The 20,807-nt window shown below is 41.8% G+C and overlaps 1 protein-coding gene across 2 annotated transcripts in view; it reads left to right on the top strand.

Moving 5' to 3' along the window:
* RET (ret proto-oncogene) overlaps positions 1-20,807 on the top strand; it is a 128,749-nt gene that overhangs the window by 87,839 nt on the left and 20,103 nt on the right. For both annotated transcript variants that reach the window (XM_070751908.1, XM_070751907.1), the window contains exons 11-16: positions 909-1,162; positions 7,939-8,086; positions 9,651-9,758; positions 11,356-11,570; positions 13,195-13,317; positions 15,620-15,690. In XM_070751908.1, the coding sequence (XP_070608009.1) occupies positions 909-1,162; positions 7,939-8,086; positions 9,651-9,758; positions 11,356-11,570; positions 13,195-13,317; positions 15,620-15,690 (919 nt within the window). The remainder of the gene's footprint in view (positions 1-908; positions 1,163-7,938; positions 8,087-9,650; positions 9,759-11,355; positions 11,571-13,194; positions 13,318-15,619; positions 15,691-20,807) is intronic.

Genomic DNA, 20,807 nt, shown 5'->3' with positions numbered 1-20,807 from the left:
TGATGCCCGCCGCTCGCCCTCCCGCCAGCAAGAGGGGGAAGACCCAGGGAAGCCGCCCAGCAGCTGATCTGCCCGGCGTCATCTACGCATGCGTGGCCATAGAAAAAAGGGCGCGCATGCGCAGATGGTGTTTTTACTTCCGGGTTGAAAAATCGCCATATAGCCGTTCGCAATGATCGGGATCGCGATACCCGGGGGATCACTGTATTTACTTCCGCATCTCTACTTCGCGGAAATTCAACTTTCGCGGGCGGTCTCGGAACGCATCCCCCGCGAAAAGCGAGGGAACACTGTATTGCTCAAAATGTGAAATGAAATGAAATGAGGGTGTCGGTGTTAGGAAACCCAAAAGCTTTTCCCCCCCGTAATGTGGATCTCTTCAACACATTACATTGTGTTAAAGAAACCCACGCTAGGGAAAAAAAACCCTCAGAAAAAACAAATTGGTCACCCTCTTCCTGCTTGTTATACCTCTAACTATGCAGCCAAGCATTCTACTTGCTTTCCCAACTGCCTGGCTGCACTGTTCACCCATTTGGAGACTGTCAGAAATCATCACCCCTAAATCCTTCTCTTCTGAAGTTTTTGCTAACACAGAACTGCCAATACAATACTCAGATTAAGGATTCATTTTGCCCCAAGTGCATTATTTTACATTTGGAAACATTAAACTGCAGTTTCCATTGCTTTGACCACTTATCTAATAAAGCTAAATCATTTGCCATATTACAGGAATATCAATGTAGGTGTCGGGAAGGGCATCCTCCTTGACACCTACAATGTAAATGCTCAGAGTAAATGCTCAGCTCCCACTCTATCGCGAATTAAGGGATTTACAGGGTCGCAAGAAGGGAGTGCAAGGTCAGGAGCGAAGAGAAGAGCCTCAGATTTTTCTTCTTTCTTTGCAGAACCGTTTTGTGACGACATGTGTAAAATGGTGATTGCGGGTGGGGTCTTGCTCTCCTTCATCATCTCGGTGGTCCTCTCTTCCTACTTCATTCACCGGTACCACAAGAATGCGCCCAAAACACCCATCGCCTCAGCAGAGATGACCTTCCGGCGGCCAGCTCAGGCCTACCCCATCAATTACTCCTCCAATAATGTCCGTCGGCCATCGATGGACTCCGAGAACCAAATGTCAGTAGATGCATTTAAAATACCTGTAAGTTCTTCTCGTTTTCAGCTGTTTAATGAGGACGGTCTCTTGACTGGGGTTTTATCTGAGGCTTTGCCCCCTATTAGTCTCTGGGCACAATTCAAAGTGTAGGTTATCACCTATAAAGCCCTATATGGCTCAGGGCCAGACTATTTATAAAGACCTGGCTTTGCCGGCAGGCCTGGAGGCCATGAGCTAACAACTGACATGGTCAAATTGTATGAAAAATAATAATAATGATAATTTATTAGATTTATATGCCCCCCTCTCCGAGGACTCGGAGCAGCTCACAACAAGCAATACCTATACAAATCCAATATTAAAAACAATTTAAAAAAAACCTGATAAAAAACAATCATACAATCCAGACAAACCATGGCGGGACCCAGGGGAAGAGCCTTGTCTGTGGCGGCCCTGGCCCTCTGGAACCAACTCCCCCCAGAGATTAGAATAGCCCCCACCCTGCCTTTCATAAGCTTCTTAAAACCCACCTCTGTCGTCAGGTATGGGGAACTGAGATATTATTTTCCCCTAGGCTTCTACAATTTATGTATGGTATGTTTGTATGTATGATTGGTTTTTAAAATAAGGGCGTTTAGCTGTTTTAGTATTGGATTGTCGTATGTTGTTTTTACCACTGTTGTTAGCCGCCCCGAGTCTACGGAGAGGGGCGGCATACAAATCCAATAAAACTAAACTAAACTAAACTAAACTAAACTAAACTAAACTAAACTAAACTAAACTAAACTAGTAGAGAGATGGATGGATGGATGGATGGATAGGTAGGTAGGTAAGTAGGTACGTACGTACGTACGTAGGTAGGTAGGTACATAGATTAGATTAGATTAGATTAGATTTATTGGATTTATATGCCGCCCCTCTCCGCAAACTCGGGGCGGCTCACAACAAAGTAAAAACAATACATAATAGCAAATTCAATACATAGGTAGATAGGTAGAGAGATGGATGGATGGATAGATGATAGATAGATAGATAGATAGATAGATAGATAGATAGATAGATAGCTATTTTAAATATTAGATTTGTCATACGCTGTTTTATTATTGTTGTTAGCTGCTCCGAGTCTACGGAGAGGGGCAGGATACAAATCTAATAAATAAAATAAAATAAATAAATAGATAGATAGATAGATAAAATGCACTAACCAAGTTTCAGAAAGACCACTAGTAAAACTCAGCTTACTATTTGGGAATGAAAACACATTTAATTGATGCAGTCCTCCATGAAATTGAGTTTGACACCCCTGCTCTAGAGTAAAGTTGGGTGCGATGGTTTGCCAATCACGAGTTCCCATGTGTGTTTCGCACAAAGTGACCATACGAAGCAGCCTGTAGGTCAAGCACCAAACATACAGCAAATTTCTGTTCATTCACAATAGTTTATTTGTTACTTGTATGCTTTTTTGATAGAGGGCACAACACATGATTGTTTGTTCTGCAGGAAGGAGCAATTGGATTACAGTTAACTAGGGTGATTTTTTTTTCCCCTGAAGCCTGCAATCAATTATTTTAATGTTTCCTAGCAACCACAACCCGCAATTTCCCCTTGCAGCTGCTAACAACTGTGCCAGTGCAATATATCAAATTTAGTTCTTCGTGGGAGAATAAATGCCATTGTTTAAATCAAAGCAAGATTTGATTTGGTTTTTAAGAAGCAAATTGGGATCCGGTTGTCATAGTCACCCATTTGTGCCTTGAATCACACACACCTATTGGCTTTACGATAGTCGCAATACTCTATAAATAACAGGTGGTGAAGGCACAAGGAGTTGGCTCCAACTTCATTTCCAAGGTGTATTAAGCTTGCCCACTTGTTACTTCTCAGGCGGGGAGAAGCCTCCGTGGGGCCTCTCTAGGAATCTCCAGGGAGAAAACAGAGCTGGAAAAGGCAGGGAGAAGCCTCCGTGGGGCCTCTCTAGGAATCTCCTGGGAGGAAACGGGGCCGGAAAAGGCGGGGAGAAGCCTCTGTGGGGCCTCTCTAGGAATCTCCTGGGAGGAAACGGGGCCGGAAAAGGCGGGGAGAAGCCTCCATGGGGCCTCTCTAGGAATCTCCTGGGAGAAAACAGAGCTGGAAAAGGCAGGGAGAAGCCTCCGTGGGGCCTCTCTAGGAATCTCCAGGGAGAAAACAGAGCTGGAAAAGGCAGGGAGAAGCCTCTGTGGGGCCTCTCTAGGAATCTCCTGGGAGGAAACGGGGCCGGAAAAGGCGGGGAGAAGCCTCCGTGGGGCCTCTCTAGGAATCTCCTGGGAGGAAACAGGGCCTCCACCCTCCCTGTGGTTTCCCTAATCACACACATTATTTGCTTTTACACTGATTCCTGTGGGATAAATTGCTTCTTCTTACAAATTTTTCTACTTAAGAACCTGGTCATGGAATGAATTAAGTTCATAAGTAGAGGTACCACCGTTTAGGTAAAAACAACTTAGTAAAGAGAGAGCAAGGTCTTTTAATCTTGTGTATTTATATATTCTTGAGTGTAATATATATCTGTAAATAAAACTCCTTTTTCTAATTTAAAAAAAAAGAATATTTGGAGTCGGAGTTCAAATGAGAGGTCTGTTATGGTCCGTCAGTGGCCTACGTAGCTTGCAGCAGAGTCCGACAGCGAGTCCTGAAGTCTGGAGAAGTCTGGAGAACACTAGTGGGCTCCTGCCGGTATGGCCAATTGCACGCAGCTCCACAGCTCTCGCACGAGCAGAGAATTTTAACAGAGCGTGGATGTGTGATAGCCAAGACACAGATTTAATTAAATAAGTATTATTTACATATTATTTACAACTTCAAATATCAACCAACAAATGCTCTACCCTCCACATTGGCAAAAAGAATCCTAACCGCACATACGAACTGAATAAACAATCTCTCACTGCCAACCCACACTCAGTAAAAGACCTTGGAATACTAATATCGAATGACCTAAGTGCTAAAGCCCACTGCAACAATATCGCCAAAAAAGCCTCTAGAGTTGTTAACCTGATCCTACGCAGCTTCTGCTCAGGCAATCTCACTCTGCTTACAAGAGCCTACAAAACTTTTGCCAGACCCATCCTAGACTACTGCTCATCTGTCTGGAACCCATACCACATCTCAGACATCAACACCCTTGAAAATGTCCGAAGATATTTCACCAGAAGAGCTCTTCACTCCTCCACTCGAAACAGAATATGCTACGAAAATAGACTAACAATCCTGGGCCTAGAAAGCCTAGAACTACGATGCCTAAAACACGATCTGAGCATTGCCCACAAGATCATATGCTGCAATGTCTTACCAGTCAATGACTACTTCAGCTTCAACCGCAATAACACAATAGCACGCAACAGATTCAAACTTAATACGAACCGCGCCAAACTTGACTGTAAAAAATATGATTTCAACAATCGAGTTATTGAAGCTTGGAACTCATTACCGGACTCAATTGTGTCAACCCCTAACCCCCAACACTTCTCCCTTAGACTCTCCACGATTGACCTCTCCAGGTTCCTAAGAGGCCAGTAAGGGGCGTACATAAGTGCACTGGTGTGCCTTTCGTCCCCTGTCCAATTGTCTTTCCTTTCTTTCACCTATCTTATATATTCTCTTCCTTTCATATATCCTCTCCTCTAAGTTCACCTTCACCGTCTTTTATATTATCACATGTATATTTTCTTCCTATGTATTTATGTATTGGACAAATGAATGAATGAATAGATAGATAGATAGATAGATAGATAGATAGATAGATAGATAGATAGATAGATAGATAAATATAAACAAAATATAAACAATCCAGAATATGCACGTAGCAAATACAGAACAAAACAGAATATAGATAACAAGCACAAAGCTAAATATAATAGATAAAGCACGAAGCTAAAATACAGTAAGATAGATAAAAGCACAAAGCTAATACAAGCACGGAGCTTAGAAAAAACAACTCCCCCATCTCAGGCAAATATCAAGTAACAAGGAAGTGACCGAGCACGATCATGAGCTTTTATAGCTTCAATGAGGACATAATCTTGAACATTTACTCTGCAATTAAATGTTAACTCTTTGCGTGCACATTAACCCTTTCAGTGACAGTACAGTTTTACAGTAGCAACTGTAACATTTAAAGTGACAGTACAAGTTTGGTACAGTTTATAATATGCAATTTACAATGGCAAACCCTAACAAACGTGTACCCTGTACTAACACACGCGAATGCGGGATCGAGTGCAATTTTGCTTCTCGCATCTCCGTGAGAAGCAAAATCTTGCACTGGCGCACGTGTTTCGGCAAGGGTTTTTTGCTTCCATGCATGCATAGTCGTAAGTCCAGGACTTACTAAAGGTTTTAGGAGCAATAATTAGAACTGTACTCAATTCAGTGAAGAACTGGAAAAGTGAAAAAGTAAAATATAAACATCTTCAAGTGCAAACCATGAGAATTTAGGTATTAAGAGCAGATGTTTTCCATGGAAGCCTTGTATGTTATTTGTTTGTATTTATTAGTAGCTTCTCAGAACAGAAGAGCAATTGTCTAGGATGAGTAAGGTAGCTTCCCAAAAGTACCGTCCTTCCCCTCTGAGTTCCATAAGTCAGCACAAACTGTGTTTACAAACATCCTGTTGGCACCAAGAATACTGAGAGGATTTAGACTGATTCCAACCTAATTGTCACTTACTATTTATAGTAAGCCCCTGTCAAGCCTTCTGCAGTTGCAAAATGTAGACCTGGGAACTCTTCCAATCAACCACTGTGGACTGTGTGTTTTAAGATCTCCGCATGGGCTACACTTGGCACGCTGCTTAAAAATAACAACAATAACAACCAACGCTCTTTATTTGGCCAAATCTGGTATAGATAGTGTTCCAAACTCTGGCCAAGGCCACTGTTAATTGAAATAAAGGCTTGCTTTTATTTATTTTTTATTTAAAGATCATCTTTATTTTTCTTCTGTTCCACACTGCGTCATCTCGGCACGCGGCACTCTCTTATCTCAGTCTTTAGTAGTCAAGGCAACATCAACATCATCAAAGCATTCCACAAGTCATTCTAAGATTTATGGCTAGGCAGCATTAGCCCAGGGTAAAAAAAAGTGTAATTAAAAGCACATAAAGCAAAGCCGCTGAAAGACACCTCCATATTTCTTAATAGCAGGTTTAAAACTCCACCCTTCTCTTCCGCTGACATCCAGACGTGATGAATTAATTACTTAATTAATTAACCCGTTCCTCTCCTTAATATTTCTTCCCTGACACTTGCTCTCTTGGCCTCTGCAAGCGTCTGAAAGAAGGATTTACCCATTGAATATGCGTTTCTCCTTCACTTGAATCTGAACTCATAGAAATGTCCTATGGTTGGTCTCCTCCTTCTTCTTCTGCCTGTAAATCAGGACCTGCCACTAATTCATAAAACATTTTCCGAATCAGAATCTGCAAAATCCCCAAACTGAACAGGAGAATACACAACAGATAGTAGATCCACACCTCTTTATCCCACAGACAGGGTCAATGCCTTGTGGTTATGTCCTGTTTTTTATTTTATCTTTTCCTCCTATCTTCATCTCAACCTTCAGGTAAATCTAGGCCTACCATGTTTTGCTCTGGGGACCTATGGTTGTAAGTCACTGAAGAGCGGAGATGGGTTCAAAGATAGAGCCATGTAGCAGTGAATAAAGCCAACTTTATTTTTCACCCAGCTCTCTTATAATCAATGTTATCTCTACTTCAGCTATGTACATGCACAGTTTTACATGATACGGTAACTTGTATACAATGAATCATTGATAAGGTTGCAGGTGCAAGGACTGAACTTCAGGGAGTTTCTTGGCACTAGGCAAAGAATGGGTTTTGATGGTGCCAGCCGGCACATCCCTCCTGTTGTCTTGCCCTAGGCTTCAACTTCCCGAGGCCTACCCAGAAGCTCCGTGTTTGGAAGGCCTGAAAAACCCATGCTAACTTATGCTAACAGCATGGTGTGAACTGATCATCCATATGTGGCTTTGTGTCATATCTGGGCTTGCCCAACCATATAACCTTTATTTATTTATTTTATTTATTAGATTTGTATGCCGCCCCTCTCTGTAGACTCGGGGCGGCTCACAATACAATAAAAACAGTTCATGACAAATCTAATAATTTACAATTTAAAATATTGAAAAAAACCCATTATTAAAAAGACATACATACAAACATACCATACATAAATTATATAGGCCTGGGGGAAATATCTCAGTCCCCCCATGCTTGACAACAAAGGTGGGTTTTGAGAAGTTTACGAAAGGCAAGGAGGGTAGGGGCAGTTCTAATCTCATGGGGGAGCTGGTTCCAGAGAGTCGGGGCCGCCACAGAGAAGGCTCTTCCCCTGGGGCCCGCCAACCGACATTGTTTAGTTGACGGGACCCGGAGAAGGTCCACTCTGTGGGACCTAATCGGTCGCTGGGATTGGTGCAGCAGGAATACTACAGGTCACAATATGTTGTAGTTATGGTGGGCCACCAGGGGGATGATGCCGTCCAGTTTCTAAGCAGAATCTTGTGATCCAAAGGCATTGGCTCGAATTTTTTATCTTTAGCAGGGGGTTGGACTAGAAGACCTCCAAGGTCCTTTCCAGCTCTGTTCTTCTGATTGACGTTTTATTATCCAACTAGGTAATATCATCAGTGCAACAAGGACCCTTCAACAATATTAATCTTGTGGACTGAAAGAGAGAAAGATAACACCTATCAGATGCTCCTACCAAAGGTTGCTCAGTTGTGGGGAGTTTTCTTCATCTTCCTCCTCTTCCTTTTCCTTATAGGAAGATCCTAAGTGGGAATTTCCTCGGAAGAATCTGGTGCTCGGCAAGACTCTCGGCGAGGGAGAATTTGGAAAAGTTGTCAAAGCGACAGCCTTCCGACTCAAGGGCAAAGCTGGCTACACCACGGTGGCAGTAAAAATGTTGAAAGGTAGGTTCTCCTGTGAAATTCTGAGAATAATTTGATAGGGGAAACAGCTGTCTTATTTCTGTTCCGTAGTGTCTACTTATTATACAGTGTCTGTCGTTATCTATCATTTATCTATCTACAGTATCTATCTATCTATCTATCTATCTATCTATCTATCTATCTATCTATCTATCTATCTATCTATCTATCTATCTCTTTCTATCTCTTTCTATCTATCTCTATCTATCTATCTCTTTCTATCTATCTATCTATCTATCTATCTATCTCTATCTATCTATCTCTATCTATCTCTATCTATCTATCTACCTATCTACCTATCTACCTATCTACCTATCTACCTATCTACCTATCTACCTATCTACCTATCTACCTATCTACCTATCTACCAACCTACCCACCTACCTACCTATCTACCTACCTATCTATCCGGTCACAATTCAAAGTGTTGGTTATGACCTATAAAGCCCTTCATGGCACCGGACCAGATTATCTCAGGGACCGCCTTCTGCTGCACGAATCCCAGCGACCAGTTAGGTCCCACAGAGTGGGTCTTCTCCGGGTCCCGTCAACTAAACAATGTCGTTTGGTGGGACCCAGGGGAAGAGCCTTCTCTGTGGTGGCCCCGGCCCTTTGGAACCGACTCCCCCCGGAGATTAGAATGGCCCCCACCCTCCTTGCCTTTCGTAAGCTTCTTAAAACCGACCTCTGCCGCCAGGCATGGGGGAAATGCGATATTCTTTCCCCCTAGGCCTTTAAAATTTATGCATGGTATGTTTGTATGTACCGGTATGTTTGGTTTTATAATAAAGTTTTTTTTAAAGTTATTTTAGTATTGGATTGTTACATGCTGTTTTTTGTCACTGTTGTTAGCTGCCCCGAGTCTATGGAGAGGGGTGGCATACAAATTCAATAAATAATAATATCTATCTATCTATCTATCTATCTATCTATCTATCTATCTATCTATCTATCTATCTATCTACATCTCTCTCTCTCTCTCTCTCTCTCTCTCTATCTATCTATCTATCTATCTATCTCAACTATCTATCCATCCATCCATCTCTATATCTGTATATCTATCTCTATATCTGTATCTCTCTCTCTCTCTCTCTCTCTCTCTCTCTCTATCTATCTATCTATCTATCTCAACTATCTATCCATCCATCCATCCATCTATCCTCTCTCTCTATCTATCTATCTATCTATCTATCTATCTATCTATCTATCTATCTATCTATCTATCTATCTATCTATCTATCTATCTATCTATCTCAACTATCTATCCATCCATCCATCCATCCATCCATCCATCCATCTCTCTATCTATCTCTCTATCTATCTATCTATCTATCTATCTATCTATCTATCTATCTATCTATCTATCTATCTATCTATCTATCCCTTATGATTTTTGATGAATGTCTCTTTTCTTTTATGTACACTGAGAGCATCTGCACCAAAGACAAATTCCTTGTGTCTCTAATCACACTTGGCCAATACAGAATTCTAATTCTAACCTAACCTAACCTTACTAAAAGGTCTCTCTTCCTGCTCTGTTCCACAGAAAATGCCTCTTCAAGTGAGCTCCGAGATTTGCATTCTGAGTTCAACCTTTTAAAACAGGTGAACCACCCTCACGTCATCAGGCTGTATGGTGCTTGTAGCCAGGACGGTGAGTATTTGATTTGATTTAATGAATTGGATAAATGAATGAATTTGATTTGATGTATTTGATGAAAAGGCTTCAAGTGTTGTTAACCTAATCCTATGTAGCTTCTAATCTCACACTACTAACCAGAGCATACAAAACTTTCGCCAGACCAATCCTTCAATACAGCTCATCTGTCTGGAACGCATTTCGGACATAAACACTCTAGAAAATGTCCAGAGATACTTTACGAGAAGAGCCCTCCACTCTTCCACTTGCAACAGAATACCCTATGCAACTAGACTTACAATCCTAGGTTTAGAAAGCTTAGAACTACATCGCCTTAAACACGACCTAAGCATAGCCCATGAAATCATCAGCTACAATGTCCTTCCTGTCAACGACTAGTACAGCTTCAACTACAACACACCAGTACACAACAGATACAAACTTAAAGTAAACTGCTCCAAACTCGATTGCAGGAAATACGCCTTTAGTAACCGAGTAGTTAATGCATGGAACTCACTATCCGACTCTGTAGTCTCATCACCAAAGTCCGAAAACATTACCCTTAGACTCTCCACTTTTGACCTCCCCTGATTCCTAAGAGGTCAGTAAGGGGCGTGCATAAGTGCACCAGCGTGCCTTCCATCCCCTGTCCTAATGTTTCTATTTTATTAATATCATGTATATAAATATTATTATATCTTTGTGTACTACCATTACGTACTTTACAAAACTCTGTTATTCTGTTCAGTTCTATTCTAATTCATATTCTATTCTGTTCTGTTTTGTTCAATTCTGTTCTATTTTGTTCTATTTTGTTCTATTCTGTTCTATTCTACTTCTATTCTATTCTATTCTTTTCTACTCTACAGTGTTCCCTCGATTTTCGCGGGGGATGCGTTCCGAGGCCACCTGCGAAAGTCGAATTTCCGCGAAGTAGAGATGCGGAAGTAAATACACTATTTTTGGCTATGAACAGTATCCCAAGCCTTCCCTTCACACTTTAAACCCCTAAATTACAATTTCCCACTCCTTTAGCAACCATTTAGATTATTACTCACCATGTTTATTTATTAAAGTTTATTAACAAAATATTTATTAAAGGTGGACGACAGTTTGGCTTTGACATATGACATCATCGGGCGGGAAAAACCGTGGTATAGGGGGAAAACCCGCTAAGTATTTTTTAATTAATATTTTTGAAAAAACGTGGTATAGACTTTTCACGAAGTTCGAACCCGTGAAAATCGAGGGAACACTGTACTCTACTTTATTCTATACTATTCTATTTCCATTGCATATTCTATTCTATTCTATTCTTTCTATTCTATTCTATTCTATTCTATTCTAATTCCATTGCATATTCCATTCCACTCCACTCTACTCTATTCCTCTTGCAGAGTTAATCCCCCAACTGGTATGATAAAAGTTCTGAAAGTGAGCTGTGTAAAACTGACATGGAACGGACACTAAAAAATAAAATAGAAATAAGAACCTTGCCATTTTTAAGTTTAATTTTATTTTTTGCAGGCGTGTATCTGTTGAGGGCAAGTAGATTGAACTTCTGAATTTCCTCCACCACCCCCACCTCCCCCATCCCTTTGTTTGACCCCAGGGCCTCTATACTTAATAGTGGAGTATGCAAAATACGGCTCTTTGCGGAGTTTCCTAAGGGAAAGCCGGAAAGTGGGAAGCAGCTACATGGGGAGCGACACCAACCGGAACTCCAGCTACTTGGACAATCCAGATGAGCGGGCTCTCACCATGGGGGACCTGATCTCCTTCGCGTGGCAGATCTCTCGTGGCATGCAGTACCTTGCGGAGATGAAGGTATGGACTTCCCCTACACGCCAAACGATTTCCATAGATGGGGCACATCTGTTGATTTCTTTTTTTGAGGGGGTGGTGGTGGTGGTATCAATTTTTATTTTTCTCCACCTTAAAATAAAACAATGCATAGAACAGGGTGTGCAGCAAACCGGGAAATCGGGGAATTATCAGGGAAATTGGCGGTTTGAGAAATATCTGTCCATTACCCTGGGGGGGGGGAATTATTGACCCCCTCAGAGAGGGTGCGCAACTTGGGCGTCCTCCTCGATCCACAGCTCACATTAGAAAACCATCTTTCAGCTGTGGCGAGGGGGGCGTTTGCCCAGGTTCGCGTGGTGCACCAGTTGCGGCCCTATCTGGACCGGGAGTCACTGCTCACAGTCACTCATGCCCTCATCACCTCGAGGCTCGACTACTGTAATGCTCTCTACATGGGTCGACCTTTGAAACTTCAGATCGTGCAGAATGCAGCTGCGAGAGCAATCATGGGCTTCCCCAGGTATGCCCATGTTTCACCAACACTCCGCAGTCTGCATTGGTTGCCGATCAGTTTCCGGTCACAATTCAAAGTGTTGGTTATGACCTATAAAGCCCTTCATGGCATTGGACCAGAATATCTCCGGGACCGCCTTCTGTCGCACGAATCCCAGCGACCAGTCAGATCCCACAGAGTTGGCCTTCTCCGGGTCCCGTCGACTAAACAATGTTGTCTGGCAGGACCCAGGGGAAGAGCCTTCTCTGTGGCGGCCCCGACCCTCTGGAAGCAGCTCCCCCCGGAGATTAGGATTGCCCCCACCCTCCTTGCCTTTCGTAAACTTCTTAAAATCCACCTCTGCCGTCAGGCATGGGGGAATTGAGATCCTCTTTCCCCCCAGGCCTTTACAATTCTATGCATGGTATGTATGTATGTATGTATGTATGTATGTATGTTTGTTTTTTATATTAATGGGTTTTTAAGCGTTTTAGTATTGGATTACTATTGTACACTGTTTTATTGTTGCTGTTAGCCGCCCCGAGTCTCCGGAGAGGGGCGGCATACAAATCCAATAGATAGATAGATAGATAGACAGACAGACAGACAGACAGACAGACAGACAGACAGACAGACAGACAGACAGACAGACAGATATCAAATGTTTTTAGCTGAAATTTTAAAATTAAGGGAGACTAGGATGGAATCATTTCGGCCTTGTTCTGGCCTCATCAGCTAGCCACACCCTTCCTTACTGGGATTCGATCTGGCAGCCTCTGCCTTGTAAGGCAGAGAGTTAGCAGTTGAGTCACCAGACCTTGATCCCTTCAGCTCTGTACCAGGGAGGGGCTATATGTTTTGTTATGTCGGATCACCCTGGTATATTGAAGGAACGTCACAGCTCCTTTTTGCCTCTAGGCCCAACCCAGGGCCATTTCAAGGCAGTTAATTTATTCATAGCCGACAACTATATTCTGTATGTATCAAATGTTTTTAGCTGAAATTTTAAAATTAAGGGAGACTAGGATGTATACACAACTTATAACTGTTGGAGACTCTAAATATGTCTCAGATAAAGAAAAACGTCTCATACGCCAACATTTCACCTTGTTAATTTCTCGTGTGTGTGTGTGCCTGTGTCTTTCTCCCAAGCTTGTTCATCGTGATTTAGCAGCCAGGAATGTCTTAGTAGCCGAAGGGCGTAAAATGAAGATTTCTGACTTTGGTTTGTCTCGCGACGTTTATGAAGAGGACTCTTATGTCAAGAGGAGCAAGGTGAGGAAGACAATTGTTTATTTGCTGCAGTGATCTTTTTATTTGAAGGATCCGTTAACAGCTGCGAGGGACTTACAGCATTGACGTTTAAAGGGGCAGTGCGTCGCTCTAGCCCACAAAGAAATATTGCACATTTGGAAAAGTTGGAGGGGGCCGCAGTGGGGATAGTAATTTTATGCACTATTTATTGAATACTTTTTTTAAAAATTGTCCTTCCTTCTCTAGTACCTTAATATGACCCTTAAATACTTTTAAAATATGAAATAATTAAATAGTATGTTTTTACCCATCAACGCTTTAGTCATTTTATGTAGAACTGGACTTTTATAGCAATGAAAGAAAATTGAGCTACTTGCCTAATCTGTTATCCTACAGAACCTTATGGGTTCAGCACGAAAACTTAAAACGTTATTGTGCTCCTCAACAAATAATGCTGTCTATCATTTGTCCTTTTTGTGGCTATTCAAATAATGTGACTTAATCCACTGAAAAAAAGTCCAAGCACCTACTGTAATCCCTCGCTACTTCATGGTTCATCTTTCACAGATTCGCTATTTTCATGGGTTTTCAAAGGGGGCTTAAATCCATTAAAATTTTTAAATCCATTAAAAATTCATAAAATTCTTCTGCAGTGCTACTGTACTCTATGAAGGAAACTGGTAGGATATCACATGTAGTTCCAGCTGAGAAACATTATAGAATGACTGTTTAATGCAAAGGGTGGGTTTTAAAAGTCCAAATACTTGTTACATACATTGAAAAATAGCTTTCCTCTACTTCAAGGAAATTCGTTTTTCACGGGTGGTCTTGGAACACATTCCCAGCGAAAAACGAGGGATCACTGTATTTGAAAATTTATCTTGGTCTGTATGCCACTCCCACCCAGTCACATGACTTTTAAGCCGCCCCCCGATCACATGATTGTCAAGCCACTCCCACCTGGTCACATGACCATCAAGCCACACCCACACAATAAGCCACGCCCCCAATGGTAGTAAAAAATTTTGCAGCCCTTCACTGGAAGGGGAGGAAAGGCTAGAACTGTTCTTATGGAAAGCAATAGATAGACTTTGGGGTTTTGTTTTGTTTTTAACCTGGGTGGAAAAATAAGAGACGTGTAAGATAATGTAGCATGATAATTTTTTTTTGGAATGCCACCTCTTACAATGTTAAGAAGTTGAGGTTATCCATCAAAACCCGAATCCTGGAAGATTCAGAGCCAATAAAAATAAGTAATTTACAGAACGCATATGTTAAAATGGGATTTTCCGCCCTCGGATGTCATTAGGACCAACTATTTGGGTAGCTTTTGGAAAGGATCAGACTCTTCATACTGTAACTAGTGTCAGCGTGGGAAACACAAGGTGCTTCAAAATGATGCTAACTCAAGAAAAGTCAATAAAATAAGTTGCTCAGCTGCAGTTAAGAAATGGGATAGATAGATGATGGGGGGGCACTTCTTGATTAAAAATTTGGTCTATGTGGAGGGAAAAAATTATTTCTTTTTCTCTCTCTTCCTCACTCTTTCTCTCCCTTCCTTCCTCTCTTTTTTCTTCTTTATTTTTCTCTCCCTCTTTCCCTCTCGCTCTCTCTTTTTCTCTCTCTTCCTCCCTCCCTTTCTCTCTTTCTCTCCCTCCCTTAGCCTTTTTCTTTCTTCTTTCAAACCAAAGGAAATAAAATTAAAGAAAAAAAATCACATTGGTGCAATTTGGATAAATATCATCCAAATGGATTCAGAGGCTCATCCGCCTCTGATAGATAGATAGATAGATAGATAGATAGATAGATAGATAGATAGATAGATAGATAAATAGATAGATAGATATACAATGAAGAAGACAGATGATAGATGGATAGGTAGGTAGGTAGGTAGGTAGGTAGGTAGGTAGATAGATAGATAGATAGATAGATATACATACAATGTAGAAGATAGATAATAGATGGATAGGTAGGTAGGTAGGTTGATAGATAGATAGATAGATAGATAGATAGATAGATAGATATACAATGTAGAAGATAGATGATAGATGGATAGGTAGGTAGGTAGGTCGGTAAGTATAGAGAGAGAGAGAGAGAGAGAGAGAATAGATTAGATAGAATATTTTTATCAATTCTTGTAACTAGATAACTGGATAATTTGCCTCAAAGTCAACCAATTTGGCTCTGAGAAAAAGCAACAGGAGAAACGGAAAACAAAGGAGTAAAAAAATAACAACCTGTTGAAGGATTGTTGCTTTAGAAACAACATTCATATGTATTTGCAACAAGTAATATTTATGTGTGTATATTTCTCTTGTAAAAGGGGCGAATCCCTGTCAAATGGATGGCCATAGAATCCCTCTTCGATCACATCTACACGACGCAGAGTGACGTGTAAGTTGATGCATGTTACCGCTAGGTTTAAAGTTGAAATCTGGGAGTTGACGTCCACTAGCTTTAAAGTCAAATTCTGGGAGTTGACGTCCGCTAGGTTTAAAATTGAACTCTGGGAATTGACGTCCGCTAGGTTTAAAGTTGAACTCTGGGAGTTGACGTCCGCTAGGTTTAAAGTTGAACTCTAGGAGTTGACATCTGCTAGGTTTAAAATTGAACTCTGGGAATTGACGTCCGCTAGGTTTAAAGTTGAACTCTGGGAGTTGACGTCCGCTAGGTTTAAAGTTGAACTCTAGGAGTTGACATCTGCTAGGTTTAAAATTGAACTCTGGGAATTGACGTCCGCTAGGTTTAAAGTTGAACTCTGGGCGTTGACGTCCGCTAGGTTTAAAGTTGAACTCTGGGAGTTGACGTCTGCTAGGTTTAAAGTTGAACTCTAGGAGTTGACGTCTGCTAGGTTTAAAGTCAAATTCTGGGAGTTGACGTCCGCTAGGTTTAAAATTTAACTCTGGGAATTGACGTCCGCTAGGTTTAAAATTTAACTCTGGGCATTGACGTCCGCTAGGTTTAAAGTTGAACTCTGGGAGTTGACGTCTGCTAGGTTTAAAGTTGAACTCTAGGAGTTGACGTCTGCTAGGTTTAAAGTTGAACTCTAGGAGTTGACGTCTGCTAGGTTTCAAATTGAACTCTGGGAATTGACGTCCGCTATGTTTAAAGTTGAACTCTGGGAGTTGACATCTGCTAGGTTTAAAGTTGAACTCTAGAAGTTGACGTCTGCTAGGTTTAAAGTTGAACTCTAGGAGTTGACGTCTGCTAGGTTTAAAATTGAACTCTGGGAATTGACGTCCGCTAGGTTTAAAGTTGAACTCTGGGAGTTGACGTCCACTAGGTTTAAAGTTGAACTCTCGGAGTTGATGTCTGCTAGGTTTAAAGTCGAATTCTGGGAGTTGACGTCCGCTAGGTTTAAAATTGAACTCTGGGAATTGACGTCCGCTAGGTTTAAAATTGAACTCTGGGAATTGACGTCCGCTAGGTTTAAAGTTGAACTCTCGGAGTTGATGTCTGCTAGGTTTAAAGTCGAATTCTGGGAGTTGACATCCGCTAGGTTTAAAATTGAACTCTGGGAATTGACGTCCGCTAGGTTTAAAATTGAACTCTGGGAATTGACGTCTGCTAGGTTTAAAGTTGAACTCTCGGAGTTGATGTCTGCTAGGTTTAAAGTCGAATTCTGGGAGTTGACATCCGCTAGGTTTAAAATTGAACTCTGGGAATTGACGTCCGCTAGGTTTAAAATTGAACTCTGGGAATTGACGTCCGCTAGGTTTAAAATTGAACTCTGGGAATTGACGTCTGCTAGGTTTAAAGTTGAACTCTGGGAGTTGACGTCTGCTAGGTTTAAAGTTGAACTCTAGGAGTTGACGTCTGCTAGGTTTAAAGTTGAACTCTAGGAGTTGACGTCTGCTAGGTTTAAAATTGAACTCTGGGAATTGACGTCCGCTAGGTTTAAAGTTGAACTCTGGGAGTTGATGTCTGCTAGGTTTAAAGTCGAATTCTGGGAGTTGACATCCGCTAGGTTTAAAATTGAACTCTGGGAATTGACGTCCGCTAGGTTTAAAATTGAACTCTGGGAATTGACGTCCGCTAGGTTTAAAGTTGAACTCTGGGAGTTGACGTCTGCTAGGTTTAAAGTTGAACTCTGGGAGTTGACATCTGCTAGGTTTAAAGTTGAACTCTGGGAGTTGACATCTGCTAGGTTTAAAGTTGAACTCTGGGAGTTGACGTCTGCTAGGTTTAAAGTTGAACTCTGGGAGTTGACGTCTGCTAGGTTTAAAGTTGAACTCTGGGAGTTGACATCTGCTAGGTTTAAAGTTGAACTCTGGGAATTGACGTCTGCTAGGTTTAAAGTTGAACTCTAGGAGTTGACGTCTGCTAGGTTTAAAATTGAACTCTGGGAATTGACGTCCGCTAGGTTTAAAGTTGAACTCTGGGAGTTGACGTCCGCTAGGTTTAAAGTTGAACTCTGGGAGTTAACGTCCGCTAGGTTTAAAGTTGAACTCTGGGAGTTGACGTCTGCTAGGTTCAAAGTTGAACTCTGGGAATTGACGTCTGCTAGGTTTAAAGTTGAACTCTGGGAATTGACGTCTGCTAGGTTTAAAGTTGAACTCTGGGAATTGACGTCTGCTAGGTTTAAAGTTGAACTCTCGGAGTTGATGTCTGCTAGGTTTAAAGTCGAATTCTGGGAGTTGACATCCGCTAGGTTTAAAATTGAACTCTGGGAATTGACGTCCGCTAGGTTTAAAATTGAACTCTGGGAATTGACGTCCGCTAGGTTTAAAATTGAACTCTGGGAATTGACGTCTGCTAGGTTTAAAGTTGAACTCTGGGAGTTGACGTCTGCTAGGTTTAAAGTTGAACTCTAGGAGTTGATGTCTGCTAGGTTTAAAGTTGAACTCTAGGAGTTGACGTCTGCTAGGTTTAAAATTGAACTCTGGGAATTGACGTCCGCTAGGTTTAAAGTTGAACTCTGGGAGTTGATGTCTGCTAGGTTTAAAGTCGAATTCTGGGAGTTGACATCCGCTAGGTTTAAAATTGAACTCTGGGAATTGACGTCCGCTAGGTTTAAAATTGAACTCTGGGAATTGACGTCCGCTAGGTTTAAAGTTGAACTCTGGGAGTTGACGTCTGCTAGGTTTAAAGTTGAACTCTGGGAGTTGACATCTGCTAGGTTTAAAGTTGAACTCTGGGAGTTGACATCTGCTAGGTTTAAAGTTGAACTCTGGGAGTTGACGTCTGCTAGGTTTAAAGTTGAACTCTGGGAGTTGACGTCTGCTAGGTTTAAAGTTGAACTCTGGGAGTTGACATCTGCTAGGTTTAAAGTTGAACTCTGGGAATTGACGTCTGCTAGGTTTAAAGTTGAACTCTAGGAGTTGACGTCTGCTAGGTTTAAAATTGAACTCTGGGAATTGACGTCCGCTAGGTTTAAAGTTGAACTCTGGGAGTTGACGTCCGCTAGGTTTAAAGTTGAACTCTGGGAGTTAACGTCCGCTAGGTTTAAAGTTGAACTCTGGGAGTTGACGTCTGCTAGGTTCAAAGTTGAACTCTGGGAATTGACGTCTGCTAGGTTTAAAGTTGAACTCTGGGAATTGACGTCCGCTAGGTTTAAAGTTGAACTCTGGGAGTTAACGTCCGCTAGGTTTAAAGTTGAACTCTGGGAGTTGACGTCTGCTAGGTTCAAAGTTGAACTCTGGGAATTGACGTCTGCTAGGTTTAAAGTTGAACTCTGGGAATTGACGTCTGCTAGGTTTAAAGTTGAACTCTGGGAATTGACGTCTGCTAGGTTTAAAGTTGAACTCTCGGAGTTGACGTCTGCTAGGTTTAAAGTCGAATTCTGGGAGTTGACATCCGCTAGGTTTAAAATTGAACTCTGGGAATTGACGTCCGCTAGGTTTAAAATTGAACTCTGGGAATTGACGTCCGCTAGGTTTAAAATTGAACTCTGGGAATTGACGTCTGCTAGGTTTAAAGTTGAACTCTGGGAGTTGACGTCTGCTAGGTTTAAAGTTGAACTCTAGGAGTTGACGTCTGCTAGGTTTAAAGTTGAACTCTAGGAGTTGACGTCTGCTAGGTTTAAAATTGAACTCTGGGAATTGACGTCCGCTAGGTTTAAAGTTGAACTCTGGGAGTTGATGTCTGCTAGGTTTAAAGTCGAATTCTGGGAGTTGACATCCGCTAGGTTTAAAATTGAACTCTGGGAATTGACGTCCGCTAGGTTTAAAATTGAACTCTGGGAATTGACGTCCGCTAGGTTTAAAGTTGAACTCTGGGAGTTGACGTCTGCTAGGTTTAAAGTTGAACTCTGGGAGTTGACATCTGCTAGGTTTAAAGTTGAACTCTGGGAGTTGACATCTGCTAGGTTTAAAGTTGAACTCTGGGAGTTGACGTCTGCTAGGTTTAAAGTTGAACTCTGGGAGTTGACGTCTGCTAGGTTTAAAGTTGAACTCTGGGAGTTGACATCTGCTAGGTTTAAAGTTGAACTCTGGGAATTGACGTCTGCTAGGTTTAAAGTTGAACTCTAGGAGTTGACGTCTGCTAGGTTTAAAATTGAACTCTGGGAATTGACGTCCGCTAGGTTTAAAGTTGAACTCTGGGAGTTGACGTCCGCTAGGTTTAAAGTTGAACTCTGGGAGTTAACGTCCGCTAGGTTTAAAGTTGAACTCTGGGAGTTGACGTCTGCTAGGTTCAAAGTTGAACTCTGGGAATTGACGTCTGCTAGGTTTAAAGTTGAACTCTGGGAATTGACGTCTGCTAGGTTTAAAGTTGAACTCTGGGAGTTGACGTCTGCTAGGTTTAAAGTTGAACTCTGGGAATTGACGTCCGCTAGGTTTAAAGTTGAACTCTGGGAATTCACATCCGCTAGGTTTAAAGTTGAACTCTGGGAGTTGACGTCTGCTAGGTTTAAAATTGAACTCTGGGAATTGACGTCCGCTAGGTTTAAAGTTGAACTCTGGGAGTTGACGTCCGCTAGGCTTAAAGTTGAACTCTGGGAATTGACATCCGCTAGGTTTAATGTTGAACTCTGGGAATTGACGTCCGCTAGGTTTAATGTTGAACTCTGGGAGTTGACATCTGCTATGCTTAAAGTTGAACTCTGGGAATTGACGTCCGCTAGGTTTAAAATTGAACTCTGGGAATTGACGTCCGCTAGGTTTATAGTCAAACTCTGGGAATTGACGTCTGATAGGTTTAAAATTGAACTCTGGGAATTGACGTCCGCTAGGTTTAATGTTGAACTCTGGGAGTTGACATCCGCTAGGTTTAAAGTTGAACTCTGGGAGTTGATGTCCACTAGATTTAAAGTTGAACTCTGGGAGTTGACGTCCGCTAGGTTTAAAGTTGAACTCTGGGAGTTGACGTCCGCTAGGTTTATAGTTGAACTCTGGGAATTGACATCTGCTAAGTTTAATGTTGAACTCTGGGAGTTGACATCCGCTAGGCTTAAAGTTGAACTCTGGGAATTGACGTCCGCTAGGTTTAAAGTTGAACTCTGGGAATTGACGTCCGCTAGGTTTAAAGTTGAACTCTGGGAGTTGACGTCTGCTAGGTTTAAAGTTGAACTC

Source organism: Erythrolamprus reginae, chromosome 5, assembly GCF_031021105.1.
Source record: "Erythrolamprus reginae isolate rEryReg1 chromosome 5, rEryReg1.hap1, whole genome shotgun sequence".
In the NCBI taxonomy this organism is placed as follows: Eukaryota; Metazoa; Chordata; class Lepidosauria; order Squamata; family Dipsadidae; genus Erythrolamprus; species Erythrolamprus reginae.
Note: the sequence above shows the minus strand (reverse complement) of the source record. Positions and strands in the feature narration are given on the sequence as shown.